This window comes from Saccostrea cucullata, unplaced genomic scaffold (assembly GCF_032062105.1).
Source record: "Saccostrea cucullata isolate Sc308-1 unplaced genomic scaffold, CSIRO_AGI_Scuc_v1 ctg2877, whole genome shotgun sequence".
Lineage (NCBI taxonomy): Eukaryota > Metazoa > Mollusca > Bivalvia > Ostreida > Ostreidae > Saccostrea > Saccostrea cuccullata.
Genome location: NW_026922805.1, coordinates 136,193 through 153,096, shown reverse-complemented (window position 1 = coordinate 153,096; position 16,904 = coordinate 136,193). Strand labels below are relative to the sequence as shown.

The following is a 16,904-nucleotide window of genomic DNA, read 5'->3' as shown; positions in this document are numbered from 1 at the left end:
GATAGAGTTACGCACATTTAGACTTATAGATTTACACACCTGTACACAGATAGAGTTACACACCTGTACACAGATAGAGTTACACACCTGTACACAGATAGAGTTACACACCTGTACACTGATAGAGTTATTTTCTACTTCTCCTCAATCATCTGACCTTTCACCGGGATCAGTTACAATTCATGGAGATTATTAAAAAATTTCTTTATTATTTATATGCTTAAAATACAATAATAAATAATAAAATGACAAATAATAATATAACAAAACGAAAATTATTTAAGTAGATAGTTTGCTGGGTTACTTTGTTTTAGGATTTCAGGTTATAACATTGTTTTCAGAACGTGATAGGACTGTTCATTAAAATTATAACACATAATACTATTATATCTATAAGTTTGTTATTTGTAATAATACATCGACGACACCGTTATAACAAGACTAAAGCCATAATGATTTGATATAAAAGTATTTGACTTTGTATTTACATGCACTTTCCATAACTATAAATTCGATTAAATGTTAAAATTTAATATACATTTTTCAATCAATGCACATATTCTATATACATCTTTAAAGGGATTAAATATTCAAATTACAATGTACTGTTCAATATGTAAGCTATAACAGTCAGTGGGGCTTTATCATCATGAGTGTCTCCCTTATCTCCCCACTATTCATCACGGTAGGAGACCAGGGACTGTCCCATTCAGCCGGGGACCAGGGACCGTTAAGGTTGGCGAGGTGACACGCGTTGTACCACCAGCCTCCCCCTCCTCCCTTACTTACAGCACAGTTATCACTAGTTCTGTCGTGGTCTCTGTCCAGGGTGGAGAACGACATCCCGGACAGGTCTCCGGCAGAATTCACGGTATATAGCATAGCGTCTCCTAAAGTAATCAAAGATAAAATATTACACACACACCTATTATCTCATTATCTACATAAAACTTAAAACTAAAGAAAAATATACGCATTATTCAAGATAAAAGAAGTAAAGAATCGTGTCAAAAAGTATTGCTTGTTTTTCTTCTGTTGTCTGTCATTCGATGTTTTATATTGACTGTTTACGAATATGTAATTTAAATAAATTTGAAAATTTCATACATTTGGATGGCAATGTTAATGTGTACTAGAAGATATAGAAAAAAAATGAATAAAGATATCTTTGGGCCAAGGGCATATAATCAAGGGGGAGGGGGTTACTGTCTTTATGTAGGAATGCCACACTAACTTTTTATTTTATAGATCTCCGAGTTAACCTTTTTAAACAATGGTTTCAGTATTGAAATGCTGTCATAAGCTAAAACATTTTGCTGTAAATGAATGCATCACATGAATACCTAATAAAATATGCAAAGAAAAGCCATATAGATATTAATTCTTTTTAAATAAAATATTTATGAAAATGAAACACATAATTTGTGAATATTTTTTAAACATGTGGATAAAATCATCTTAAAACCAGTCATAACTTGGGAGAGCATGTTCATTAATCATATTTATAAAAGAAATTGAAACGAAATTGCCAAATTTTAGAGAAATTATTATTATTTTTTTTTTTTTTTTTTTGCCAATCCCGATCAAAATTAAACCGATCCCAACCGTAATTGTAAATTATTGGAAATAAATAACATTTTCGAAAGAACACTTTTCTGATTGGGTGTTATAAGGGTTAAAACATTATTGAAACTGACAACAAGAGGCCCACGGGCCTTATAGGTCACCTGAGCATTCTGCAACAACTTTCCAGTTATTGAATTTGATTCATGTTTTAAGCCAGATGCTATATGGCATTCACAATTTTGAAAGAGGCACCACTGATCATCATAACAATACACTTAGCAGTTGCTTAGCTTGGTTTATTGATTTGAAAATGCCCAATAATAAGTTCATAGGATCTGCATGAACGTTTCATGAACATTTCATGAAAAAAATTCATGAAAAATTCAAGGAAATTCATAAATTATTCATGACCACCTCGCAGGGGTACTGAATACCCATACGCAAGGAAGGGGAACAAAAATGCATTCCAACTAATCAGTAATATTCAGCAATAATCAGTAGTGCCCCTAACACTGTGAAATAAACCCCTGACCCTGGGTCCACACATTGCACAAATTTTAAAAAGGCACCCTTAAAATTGCCTATCAAAAAATAAATAAATGTTTTATAAATACAAAGGAGCAGATTTCAAACAATTAATTCATTTTCAGTATAAGTAGAGCCCCACCCCCACCCCTGACCCTGAGTCCTTGAAATTCACAATTCTACAAGATTAGGGCCCCTGCTAATTATAACTATATAGGTAGTTCCTCTGCTTCATACCCAGAGACAGAGAAGAAAATTTTCAAGGATTTAATGTATTTTCACTATATAATCAATAGAGCCCCCCCCCCCCACACACACACACCAGAACCCCTGACCCTGGGGCCATAATATTCACAATTTTGGTAAAAGCACTCTTGCTCATCATAACTATGCACTTCGTTAGTTTATTTAATACCTAGGAGAAGAGAAGAAGATTTTCAAAGAATTCATATATTTTTACAATATAATCTATAGAGCCCCCCCAACACCAGAACCCTTGACCCTGGGACCATAAAATTCACAATTTTGGTAGAGGCACTCTTGCTCTTCATAACTATGCACTTAGTTAGTTTATTTAATACCTAGGAGCAGAGAAGAAGATTTTCAAAGAATTCGTGTATTTTCACTATATAATCAATAGAGCCCCCCCCCTCTCGCAACACCAGAACTCTTGACCCTGGGGCATAAGATTCACAATTTTGGTAGAGGCACTCATGCTCATCATAACTATGTACTTAGTTAGTTTATTTAATACCTAGGAGCAGAGAAGAAGATTTTCAAAGAAATCATGTATTTTCACTGTATATAATCAATAGAGCCCCGCCCTAACACCAGAACCCCTGACCCTGGTTCATAAAATTCACAATTTTGGTAGAGGCACTCTTGCTCATCATAACTATCTACTTAGTTGGTTTATTTAATACCAAGGAGCAGAGAAGAAGATTTTCAAAGAAATAATGCATTTTCACTATATACTTATTTAGCCCGCACCCTAGCACTAGAACCCCTGAGCCCAGGGCCATGAATTTCACAATTTTGGTAGAGGACTCAATGCTGATTACAATCATACCAACAGTTTGACTACTTGATGTCCAGGAGTAAAGAAGAAGATTTTTAAAGATTGCATTAATTTAAGTGGTTTTGGCCCCACCCTCAGGCCCAAGGGGGGCAGGGATCATGAAATTCACAATCTTTGTTCCCCTTAACCCATAGATGCTTTATGCCAAATTTGGTTGAAATTGGTTCAGTGGTTGCAGAGAAGAAGCTGAAAATGTTCAAAAGTTTACGAACGACGTACGACGTACGACGAACGACGACAGACGAAAACGGATAGCAATAGGTCACCTGAGTTTACTCAGGTGACCTAATAAAATAGATTTCTTCATTGTAAACACATGAAGAGGCAATAATAGCATTTTAGTCATATTGTGTTAATTTTGATCGGGGTTTAATTTTGATCGGGTTAAGTCCAAATATTAAAAAATATAATTTATCTTAAAATGTCTCAATTCTGTTTCAATTTCTTTTTAAAATATGATTGACAAACGTGTTTTCCTTAGTTGTGACTAGTTTTATGGTGTTTTTAACCAAAGGTTTAAAAAATATTCACACATAATGTGTTGTATTTTCATAAATATTTTTTTCTAAAAACAAATTAGTCTAACCAGACTTCCTTGACATACGAGGGTTTTCCCAAAATTCCGTAGACAAGCGTTGTTTTGTTGGAAACCTATGTCATACATTAATGAAACTTTGTATATAGATAAAACCAACACTATCTAATAAATTTATGGACAAATATGGAGTAACAAATTATTCCAATTTAAAAAACACATTTCATTATCTGGTGTAGGTAGGCGGCGCAATACCCTAGAGTTGCAATTAAATTTTTTTATATTATATTTAAAACCCTACGGAAAAGTAATTACTACTCCGTATTTTTGTAATGGAAATGTAAATTCTTAATACTGTTCTATTAACTACAGTTCTCCAAATTTTGGTGCTTATGCTTTGATAAATATTATGAAATATGTTATATACATGAGGTTGAAATCCGACTTTCTGAAAAATGGCGGCTGCGTTGGCACAGGCGGCACACTGCACTATGATCAAGTGTTTTGATCCTGAATTTACTCTTACAAAAATGTACCAGTCACAACGGTTTGGTAGACTAGGAAACTTTTTCTCATCCTGCGTATTTAAAATGATTAAAACGGTTTCTCTATGTATATGTAAATAACAGTAGCTAAGATAAAAGACGGGGCTAAGAAATGGGCAAGAGTTGCATTGTGCAACTCCCTTAGAGAAAACAGACGAAAAGCCCGTAGAAATGTAGCGTTTTCAAATTATTATTATTTCATACTTGTACATGCATATACTTTGTTTACATATTTTAATGTTTCATCATATCATAGTAATTAAGATATTTCACATTTATAACTATGATCGTTTCGTTTAATTTAAGAATTTGATTCTGGTAATTGAAATATTTTCTCCAAAAATTTGAACTGTTGACATTTGTATTTTTTGACGTTGCAGTTTGCACCGGGTGTTAGACAACAATATAACTTTAAATGTTATTACTCGAAAAGTTTTCAAGTAAACATCGTAAAACTTTGTAATTTATCTGCCAAGAACACGCTTTATCCACCTTGTAAATTTTATTAAGATACATAATTTCTTTAAAAGATATGAGCTCAGTCTACGGAATTTTGGGACAACCCTCGTATTTTATAAGATATTCATATGATGCATTCATTTACAGCAAACTTTTAACTCGAAAACAACTTATTTGAATATAAATGATTTTTTTCATATTCTTTGAAAAAATACAAAAAAAATTAATATAAGATAATTAAGAGTGAATAATGGCCTTTCAATGCTGAAACCATTGTTTAAAATGGATGTCACAAAGATCCATAAAAAAAGTGGTGTGGCGTTCCACCTTAAAGCACATACTGAACGAATTTCTATTTTCGGCACTTGCATAACATATATATTCATGCATTCCTCCCAATACTCACCTAACAATAGAACTGGTCCTCAGAAAAATGGTTTTTTGGTTGTTTATTACCTGTCACTAGAAACAGACAAAACTAATTCTCTCTCTCCCTCACTACTTATTGATCGCTATTTGTATATTCTGCTCACTTTTACCTACCTAGTGTCCCGGTACCTGGTCCTCTCTCTCTCTTTATTAAGTTATCGTCATTCGTTTTTCTTCTACCTACCCAGGGTCCCGGTTGCTGGTCCTCCAAGGAAAAGTCTGTATTGGTTGGCTTCATCATCAACAGAGAACTGGTTGTATAATTCATAGAGCTTTGTCCTATTGGTAAGTGTGATGGAAACGTACAGGGAGGAGTTCCTTCCCTTTGTAAGTTGATGAATGACGTCATCCCCTTAAATATGGTATCTTTGTGTTATAAATGAATTCATAAAACAAACTTGTTTATTTGAGGATTGTTTTCATAAATTACTACAAAAAGTTGTAAATGTATGCAGAAAATCCATTTTATCAGTAAGATACTACATGTTTTAAAAATCAATGTAAAGAAATCGTTTTATATAACATGAATTGATATAAAGTTTATTTAAATTAAAATACAAATCAACACTGTTCATAATCAGAAAGAAAACACCATCCCCTAAAGTAACAAAAAAATATTATACAGTTATGTAATGGACACAATTGAAATAGCAAATTATGATTCCCCGAGAGAGGAAACCATTTCTTACTCTGGAAATAGTTCTCCCCCCACCCCCTTCGGTAACCATAATTTTGCCTTTTTCCTTTGTAACCATTTATATTATTTTTATGTTTATTAATTACCAATCCAGTAAGAGTCGTTAGGACTCCCGAACCCAGTCTTGTACTCAGTCCACGTCCTGTTGAATCTCACGGATCCACTGACCCGCTTCTGGATTGCCTAGAGATTTATAAATTAAAGAGGGGTAACTAATGAAAGTAGTGACGTTTTTGATTGCTATGTTATACTGTGAACAATGTTTCAAATAGATTATTCATTAAAATAATCTTTTAAATGTGCCTATTTTGTTTTTATATATGCAATTTTTTCAAGTTATGAGCTTTTTGAAAAAAAAAAACTTTCATACAAAAATCTACTTAATATCTACTCTCAACAACTATTTCAAGTAAATAAAATTTAATTCATGAAATTATAAAAAAAATTATTCTACTTAGCAATTAAACATATTTACTGCTAGAATGTTAGTATCTTTCAGCAACTTAGGCTAGAAAAAAATCATTCAATGACCATTTAGCGTCATTTCTCGTGGTTTCATCAAAAAGATTTCATATCAGTTTTAAAATCAAAGATTTATCAATTACAATCGAAAATCAATAGCTAGTACCTGAAATTGATGAGTTGATAGAGACAGAGAGAGAGAGACAGAGAGAGAGAGAGAGAGAGACACACACAGAGAGAGAGAGAGAGAGAGAGAGAGAGAGAGAGAGAGAGAGAGAGAGAGAGAGACAGAGAGAGAGAGAGAGAGAGAGAGAGAGAGACAGAGAGAGAGAGAGAGAGAGAGAGAGAGAGAGAGAGAGAGAGAGAGAGAGAGAGAGAGAGAGAGAGAGAGAGAGAGAGAGAGAGAGAGACAGAGAGAGAGAGAGAGAGAGAGAGAGATCTTACTGTCCAACCTCCGCCTACAACCATCATATCACAGAAGACACTGATCTTGCTTTCGATACCAGACGGATTTATCTTATATACACCAGACGGATTAATGTCATACACACCAGATTTTGTATTACCATTAATGTAGAGGTCATTACAATCTTTCTTTAAGTTTAACCCTGAAAGAAAAAGAATAAATTACCTAAAATGAGAATAATCGTTATATAAAATGCACTCTGAGAGAGAGAGAGAGAGAGAGAGAGAGAGAGAGAGAGAGAGAGAGAGAGTTACCATTTGTGATGATTTTCAATATACTGCTCTTTAAATCTTCTTCGGAATCGGAAATATTTTTTTTCAGGATGCTAAGCATCTCATCAAAATATTCCTTAATCCTTGCGTTCTCCATTGTTAAGAAATCAATTTTTCTCGCGTTCTCCTTTGTTAATGAATCAATTTTTCTTGCGTTCTCTTGCCTTAATGAATTAATTTCTCTCGCGTTCTCTTGCCTTAAGGAATTAATTTCTCTCGCGTTCTCCTGTTTTAGAAAATTAATCTGATCTTTCAAAATTAACATTGTTTGCTCATTACGGACGCAGTCATTATTTTCGTTATGATAAATTTGCTGAGACCTAGCGACACAAACGAACAAGCCGAACACGAGGGAAGCCGTCCACACTCCTGCCATGGTTTTACTTTCTCGCTGTCTTGATATAAGTGTCTCCACAAAGAATCCGTAGTTTATATACCCTTAAACAGGAAATTTAAATTTTCCCTAAAATATTTCTCTTCCGCAACACTTTTAATGTTAATTTTAAGCAGCGATTTTTATTTGACAATCAAGAAAAAATTCAGGATGTTTACGTCAAATTCAGAGGAAAGCTGGCATAACATACCATTATACATGTAACATTATTTTGTATAAATGTACCAACTTTCAAAACTTAAAAAAAAATATCATTTTTACATGACAGATATTAAGAAAAATAGTTAATACTTAAGATGACTTTGTATTTATTTAAATTCACTTTTTAATATGTCGAAAAGTACAATTACAACACCTTTTCATATTTTTTAAACGTATATTATAAGATGAGGTTTTATATTAAAGAATATTTAAAATTATTTGGATATAAACTTGATTACGTTGTAAAATGTTAAATGTTCAAAAGCAATGCCACTTTGTCATAGATTGTCATAAAAACTTACAACACATCTAGGGTTAAGTTACAAGACAATGAACACAATCTTTTCAGAAGTATCGTATCTGTCCCTGTAGATGCTCTCTCTTTCTCTCTCTCTCTCTCTCTCTCTCTCTCTCTCTCTCTCTCTCTCTCTCTCTCTCTCTCCTTAATATGTTTTTGAAGCAGCAACTGTATTTATCTAACTGGAGCTGTTCATTATAAAACTGTTGTTAAAATAAATAAATAAAAAAAACCAGCACGGCTTCTACGATCAGCAGAGTAAATTGTACAACCCTCTTTTTTAACATACTTGCTTTTAAATTAACTTTCATAATGTATTGGATCCGAGTAATCTGTCTTTTTAATTTTGAGAATTTTTTGAGAATGGTAAAGTGTCAAAAAAATTAAATTGCTCCGTGACATCAAAATATACATATTTTAAAGTGTCTGTTGTCCATGTTTTATCATTTTGACAATTAAAAATTTGAATTTTCTATAACGTAAAAAGATCTATGTCATTCTTGTTGTAATAAATACATGCAGTTGCACAAATATATAAATAATTATTCGTCATATTTAGTTTTGAAAGGGTTGGATGCATGTTACTGGGAAAAAATGCAAATTTTTGTATTAATATTTATTCTAGGGTGAATTATCCCTCCGATGAGTAGGAAAGCCCAGAAGGCTCATTCGAGATTCGAGATTCGAAATACGAGATTCGAAATTCGAGATTCGAAATTCGAGTTTCGAGATTCAAGATCCAAAATAACCAATCAAAAGGCGATTTGAGATTCAATTACTCCCCTTTATTATTTTTTACCATTAAGAAATCGTTGAGTATTTTAATACCGAGGAGGTCATTTGATTAAATTACAACGCAAGAAAAAGTGTTTTATATTATCAAAACGAAATTTAAAGAAATATGGGATTTTGGTCTGCAAGATATGCTTAATTAATTTATAATAGCTTCACAAATGTCATAAGAGATTTATATAAAGAATATATATATTTCGTGTTATCTACTTTGGATACATGGTTGTATCCCTAGATTAACAGTATCGTATATACTCGCCTATAAGTCGGTTGCACTTAATAAGCTTATATTTCAGAGGGACCGACCTCATATAATACCATTCATTTTATAGCTCGCCTATAAGTAGGACATAGAGTTTTCGACCAGAAATTCACTCCCACAAATCCGACTTATAGGCGAGTATATACGGTACATACATCCCACTTTTTTCCAAACATAATTTTTTTACTATTGTGGGGGGGGGGGGTGCACAGCCATAAATTTTCAGTTTTCAACTACAAAAAAATTCTTGACAACCAAAAACAAAGCAAATAGCCTAAAGTCATCAGATGTTTTTATTTAGGGGGTACAAGCATATGTAGTTATGATTTCTATAGTATTTTATATATCGGCAAAATCATAAAATTATGGAGGGGGCACAATGTAAAGAAATGTACCCTTCTAAGTATTTCATATAAATAATAATTTTCTCCCTCATCAATGTTCTTATTTTAAAAATGTCGATCTAAGAACTCCGCGATGATAAGACCATAAAATATTCTATATTCGTAACTATTGTTTTGTTTAATGAGGAAAAATAAGAATTTATATATATATATTCCGAAATGTAACCTAAAATTTCTTTTTATTTCGTTTAATTAAGGAATGTTTTTTAGTTTTGTGTGAGTTATTGGTGTGTGAATCACACCGACTTGTCACGTAGGCATATTTCATGAAGCGCGCTAGCATTGGGGAGAATGCCTCCACTTTCCAGCATCGTTCAAGCAACTACCTTTCAACCCCTAATTCTAGACACATTATTTAATCAATCTGTATATTTTCTCCATCTCCCAACCCTTTATAGTCGTCTCTACAAGTGAAAAACTCCCTTGATGAAAATTGTTTGTTAGATTACTGAAAATTCATATCCAGCGAGTTTATTGCATGTAGGACAACTATAAATGGTTTGGAGGTGGATAAACTATACATATTGGCTACAGAATGTGTCTAGAATCAGGGAGTGAAAGGTAGTTGATTGACCAAAGCTAGAAAGTGGAGAAATTCTCCACAAAAGAGCGCAAAAAAATATTGCGCCGTAAATTTCACCTTTTTTGCACTAAGGGATCTGTAGCGTTATGGTCAAAGACAAATATATAAAACCATAAAGCTACAGATCTGCAGCTAATACGATTGTACATCTGAAGATTTTGTAACAATTAATAGACGTATATGTTAGGAGATAGAAAGATTTTAAGTTACACAGTTTAATGGAACTGAGTATAAATGCTTATTATAAACTTTTATAAATTATAAATGAAAATATTGGCAATATAAACTAAAATCAACATCTTTACGATAGGAAAGATTTGATTCAGTAGCCCATAGAATGCTCTTCATTAATGGACTCTGTGTAATCTGACAAGACAATTCACTAAATTTTATATAAAAAAAAGTCTTAAGAAAGTTATCTCTCATCTACGAAAGCCCAGAAGGCTCATTCGAGATTCGAAATACGCGATTCGAGATTCAAAATACGAGATTCGAAATTCGAGTTTCGAGATTCAAGATCCAAATTAACCAATCAAAAAGCAGGTTCAACTTTGATTACCCCCCTTTATTATGTTTTACTATCGTTGAATATATTCATATCAAATGGGTCATTTGCTTAAATGATAATGCAAGAAAAAATGATATATGTATATATTTACATTCGCTGTGTTTTTCTTGTAAGCTTACTGTGAAATTGATTTGAAAAACATTTTCGTGTATACTCACGCGTAGAAATATACACGGAGAAACGTGCGTTAACGTGACGTCACAATGAGACTGCATCGACGCTAGTACAATGCAATAAAATAGGACAGCGAGAAATTCTAATATTGGGTATATTTTTGTTGCCTCCAAACAGGTAAAATGTAAATATAAGGAATGTTTTTTCAGTTTAGTGTGAAAGACAAATATATAAAACCATAACGCTACAGATCTGCAGCTACTTGAGTTATTTGTTTTACAAAAAAAAAAATATTGGCAAGGGCGATAATGGAAAGATAACTCTTGTGGATGGATGCGCATTATTTTACAAGCACAAAACCGATTTGATATTCCGATTTAAAAAGTTTAAAAACAACTTCCTGATGTTTTCTCGTGAGAATTGAATGAGTATGATAGTAAATATTTTTTTCCTATATACCTCATATTTTTAATTTCTTAGTGAGATTAAAAAAAAATTGATCTTTCTATTTACTATATAAAATTTTCTTCACAATATGATGCGAGGTAATATTTATTTCTGGAAAAAAAAATCATACTTTAAACTTTTTTCCCATTTGAAACAAATGTTGCTGGTCAAAATCAATGTTTGGAATTCAAAAAAATATATTGGTGAATTTGGAGCAGAAGGATATTTCACCTTAAGAAGTCAAGTTTATACATTTTGCAGAGCACTGTTTATTTTTACTGTGAAGTATTAAAATATCAAAGTCTTCACTTAAAAACAAAAAGGTTACTATATTTTTACATATAATTTGGATAAAAGATAAAGAAAAATATAGGATAAAGTGGGGTTTTGGCATTTTAAAGGTTTATATATTTAAGCTAAAGAATTAATTTCTCGGATTTATATTTGTTTTTTCAGTTACTGTACTTAGTTTTTTTCCTCTATTTCTAATTATTGTTAATAAGTAGCAATGAGTAAATATTAATATTGCTTCAAGGGATAGGGAAGAAATTCAAAAACGGTCTACTACAAATACATATTAGACTTTTGAGAAGAGCGCTGACGTTCATGACCTATGGCTTACTTTTACACTTGGGCAATATGCGGAAGCTCTTACCAGTGTTATTTTTGCCCTTTCATACTTTCAAACAACTTTTTACAGTTTGAAATTCACCCTGTCACAGTTTAATTGAAAAAATTGTACGAACTTTCTATGTAATTCAAAAAATAATAAGTTATTTTCGTTGTAATAAATACATGGACTTTGCATTATTAAATAATAATTCGTTATATTTTGTTTTAAAATGGGTTGGATACATGTCAGTGAAAATAATTGTAAGTTTTTGTACATGTATTTATAAATGTTTTTAAGAAAGCATGTTTTATACCTTCGGCAGAGCACTGTATATAGTTTGTACTGTGTAATATTAAAATATCGCAGTCTTCACTTAAAAAAGAACAATTAATGTAAAGATAACTGTATTTTTACAGTTACGGTAAATTAGATAAAAGGCATAAAAAGATTAGGAACATATATATATTTTTTTTAATATCCAGTATATATTGAGGTTTATATGTTTTATTCTGCTAAAAATTCATTTCTGGAATTTATATTTGTAAATTTTAATTATGACTGTGCTTTTTATTTCTTTGATTGTAATTATTGTGATTAAGTAGTACAATGTAGTTAGTAAATATTCATTGTTCTAAAGAAATACGGAAGAAAATACAAAACGAAAAAAAAACTACGTGAATAGAAAGAGAACTCCACATCTTACAGGATTGGCTTCTTCATAATAAGGGTTAAAGATGTACAGGAAAAGAGTCAAGATAATGGAAGGAAAAATGCAAAATTAGAAATATAATCAGCGATATCTTCATTTTTGTAAGTCAGTCCCATCGTATAAGAGAACCAAAAAGATAAATATGAAAACAGACGTTTGTAAAAAGAGGAAGAAAACAATTTAAAGTGGTTTTATGGTCATTTTTAGACTACATGTATTTTGATCTCCCATCTAAGAAAAGTACCATATAAAGATTTAATGAAATTATCAAATTTTGCAACTATAATTTTTGAAATATTTCTTTGCCAAATGATGGTGGAAAGCTTAAGGTATCATATCTAAAGAATTAAATCATATCTAGTGGTTAATATAAAGATTTGTTGACCCCCTAACCTCCTTACCTGTTACCAGAATTAACATATCTTAAACTTTACTGTTGCATATTACTAAAATCAACATTTTATAATCAATATGGGAACATTATGCCCCTTTTTTTATTCTAATTTGAATGAAAAACAAGTTTCTTTTATTGCAGCCAGAGAACCGGGGTGTTCTATACTTATATGTTTAAGTGTTAGTGCACGGGGATTACGCTGGGAGAAGTTATTCAGAATTAAAGGTTTTCTAAACATTAAAAAGATTTTTAATCACAATGTTCTTTCCTTTTATAAATAACGAGATACACAAAATATTTACTTTCATAAAGTGAATCTGTATAGATAAATATATATATGTTTTTTTCAGATTTAATACTATCGAAAAAACGACAGGTCCCTATTTTTAGAACATCGGATTTTACATGTCGCATAAAAACGTAATCTACCTAGTTCGTGCTTTATATTCTCAAAGTGAAACACGTTTTTCTTAATATCTAGGTGATGCATGTGTCTTCTTTCATTTATATTTATGCAGTCAACATTTACTTGAGGAACTGATAAAGTTTAAAAGGGAATCGTTTCTGTTCGATTTTCGTCCGACTATAAGTTTTCATAATCTTCAAGACTATCGTCTCCATCATTTAGACGCATGCCTTTTTCACACATATCGAAGTGGTTTGATAATCAAACCTCTTTTCCACTGTTTACTTTGTATTATCTATCTCTCGGGCGACAATGTTTTCTTGTTAATTTTTGTAATAAGCTTCTATTTTGGCCATGGTTCTTGAGAAGATTACTTAAAACATATTTTATTGAATAATACAATAAGGATTGGGCAAAAGGCAAGGCCTACGTACACCCTCCCTTTGGATAATGCCGCTGCTGTTACAATATATGATTTTATATATATCTTTTGTTTATCACAATATTTCTTATGAAAAACCAAGTCCGATAGATTTTTTTTTATTAATCTACTAGTAACATTTTTTTTAAAATCAGGGTTTTTAAATATCGCAGATAGTGCACAAGGGCCAAGGTTAAAATGCCATAAACTTTGAAATGCAGCGTTCGGATTCAAGTTATTACTAGCATTTTTCATATAAAACAAGTCGAAGCTTAATAAAATTTATAAGGAACACAAATTTAGAGGCTATAATCATATTTTGATATTTTAAAACGGCACAGTGAGTCGAAATCATATCTTAATTTTAAGATATCTGTAGCATACAGGGAAAGACTTACGAAAATTATGAGTATATAGCGAAGATATGACAATTAAACTGCAAAAAACAAAGGCTGTATCTACCGTTTCGTTGTTTTGTATGTCAAGGACACGCTACTCTTATTTTTAGCTCAAACTTGTAAACAAAATTCAACTGGAGCATGCAAAGGTAAGAAATATGTTCTAACAACTTTTTAAAAAGATTACATAAGATTTTTTGGTCTACTTATATTCATTCGTGGACACCTGAGACCATGGTAACTATGGAAACTTGTTCAACACTTTTCTGCGCACGCGTAAAATAGGGAGGAAGAAGTACCAGGGTATTTTGCAATATTTTCGTTCTGGGGCAGACAGAAATTATTTTTACTTTTATTTTTCCCCATAAAAATTTAATTTTTTGGTTCTGAAACCTGTAATTTTCTGAAACCTAATACTTTAAGGAATTGAACAAAATTTACAGAGGTCATGCGAAAATTCTACATTTGTCAATTTTCCCCTTTGTGCGTCACTGTGCCACTTTAAGTATCAACTATATATAGAAAGTGAGAATACTAAACAAAAACAGTAACTAATATGTGTAAAAACTCGTCGTCGGGCGTCCAAAGGGGACAGTGTCCGATCAAAAAAATATGTTTGAATACGGTTGAAACAATGTCAGAGAGAATATATTACTTCAAACAACTCAAAATTATTAGAAAATATACTATTTTTTTAAGTGTGTGAGACACATACAAGGATTTGAAAATACATGCTATTTAATGAAAATGTATATCCCTGACATTGTTATAAACCTCGCACAACATCAGACTGGACATTGCAGTCTTCGTATACGATTTATTTATATTGATGACGAAGTAAATTATTGTGTATTGTTTTGAATTTTAAAAATTAAATAAATTATACTTTTTACATAAATATTATTGCCAGCACTTTGCAATGGAACATAATAAAGTACATGATGTGTTTGTCCATAAACATGTATCAAAAGTTCAAAATCAAAATGTTTGACGCAATAATGAAATTGGCGTCACACTGGTCGATTCGCATAATCCGCGAACTTTAAAGACCCCGATTTTTTCCCCACAAATATAAGGTCTTGACTTGAATTTTCATAAGAAATATTTTGATATACATGAGATATATAGAAACCATTAATTTTAACAAAAACTTCACTGTCCACGAACTTTTGTTGACAATCCTCCAGTATCACAATTCCCCAAAACACACCTTTGCTCGTCATAAGTTGTTGAATAATACAAGATTCAAACAAAAATTCATTTTCTTATACAAGTAAGATCATTAGAAACCACCTCCTTAGTACCCTGACTCAGAGACCATGAAACTCATCGTTTTGAAGAGGCATCTCTCCTCATTATAACTATGTACTTAGAGCATCGGCCTAAAACCAGGAGCAAGAGAGAAAATTTTCAAAGAATTAAGCCATTTCACTATATAATCAATAGAGCCTCGTCCTTACACCAGAACCTCTGACTCAGGGGCCTAAAATTCATAAATTTGGCAGAGGCATCCTTCCATAGTCCGTTTGGGATATGATATCCCAAACAGGCTATAAAAATGAAAAAAATTACAGACGTGCAATTTTTTTTTTTGGGGGGGGGGGGGGGGGGGGGGGGGGGGGGGGCTATAGTTCATAAATCCACATCAGGGCACTTAAAAAGGAATAAATTTCGTTTACAAGTTCGCTTGTATGCCCGTTGTTTAGGATATTGATCCCTCGAAGTTCCTTAACTTCTTGGGGATGGATCTAACAAACGGTTGGGTTGCAGAAAAACTTGCTCACCAAAAGTTATTCCTTTTTAGTGTCCTGATGCGGATTTATGATTTTTATAGCCAAATTAAAAATTTTCAATTTTTGCACTGTAAATTAATAGTCCATTTGAGATATTATATCCCAAACGGACTATTTTATACCATTTGGGCGATTGGTCCCAACCTGATAAAATTAAAACATAATATACCCAGAGATAGAGCAGAATAAGCACCGGATTTGCATTTCCAGTACTAAATATTCAGTAATGTAACAAAGGAACCCCTGATATAATGAGATTCCTTGCCACAAGACCTACAAAGGGTACTTTAAAATTTGACCTCTTGTCCTGTAAGTTTGACCCAGCTTTACCAAAACCTTCAAAACCTTTTACCAAATCCACACATTTTGAAAACAGTTAATGCTAAGGCTTTCATACGTTACAAGTGTATCCATGATGAGAAGACATTTTTATTGGTTTAAATATATTTGACCTTGACATAAGTGGTTGACCCACCATTATAAAACTTAAACCTTGGCCAAAGCTTTTGAAATCTTAGTCCGAGAACTTTCATATTTTGCAGGTGTTCTTGTGACAGGAATTTCCTGAGGGAACCAAAAGTTTCTACCTTTGACCTTAACATGAATTTGAAACCCTCGCTTTAAGCAGCCGGGCACAGGTACTTTTTTTTTACTTTACGAAATATACTCCAAAGCCCTTAGTCACGTCTGTATCTGAAAATGTTTACTTTATTGACGTATTGATTGATTTTAGAAATATAAATTAAAGAAAGAGTTTCTAAAAAAAGTAAATATAAGCAATGGATAATTATTTTATGAAAGTCATATAGTCTTATGGATTGAATTCATGGGCGTCGGAACCGGGAGGGGTGCTAAGGGGGCCTCACTTTCTTTGCAAATAGAGACAATTTCTCTGCATTGAAAATTGGGGATTGGGAATAGAATATACCTTTTTAGGTGGTTTAGCCCTCCGCTTTCAATTTGCTTCCGACGCCTATGGAATGAAAACAAAAAAGGACTAAAGACTCGTTCAAAAAATTATAAAGTATCCTAATATTACATTTTAAGTAATTGCCAAAATAAAATAGATGACT

General features: G+C 32.2%; 1 protein-coding gene across 1 annotated transcript; it reads right to left on the bottom strand.

The window, feature by feature from the left end:
* Positions 1-288: 288 nt before the first annotated feature.
* Positions 289-7,492, bottom strand: LOC134262519 (microfibril-associated glycoprotein 4-like). Its single transcript, XM_062744919.1, has 5 exons — positions 7,017-7,492; positions 6,741-6,904; positions 5,921-6,017; positions 5,322-5,489; positions 289-890 (listed from the first exon to the last, which is right to left on the bottom strand). Exons 1-5 carry the CDS (start codon positions 7,408-7,410, stop codon positions 631-633), a joined length of 1,083 nt encoding a protein of 360 aa, XP_062600903.1. The 5' UTR covers positions 7,411-7,492; the 3' UTR covers positions 289-630.
* Positions 7,493-16,904: the final 9,412 nt, after the last annotated feature.

Excerpts from the sequence above, each read along its gene's own strand:
- LOC134262519 (XM_062744919.1), bottom strand. The coding sequence starts at position 7,410 with ATGGCAGGAGTGTGGACGGCTTCCCTCGTGTTCGGCTTGTTCGTTTGT. Across the intron at positions 5,490-5,920 it reads TAACGACTCTTACTGGATTG|GGGATGACGTCATTCATCAA; the intron begins GTAATTAATAAA and ends ACCATATTTAAG. Across the intron at positions 891-5,321 it reads ACCAGCAACCGGGACCCTGG|GAGACGCTATGCTATATACC; the intron begins GTAGGTAGAAGA and ends TGATTACTTTAG.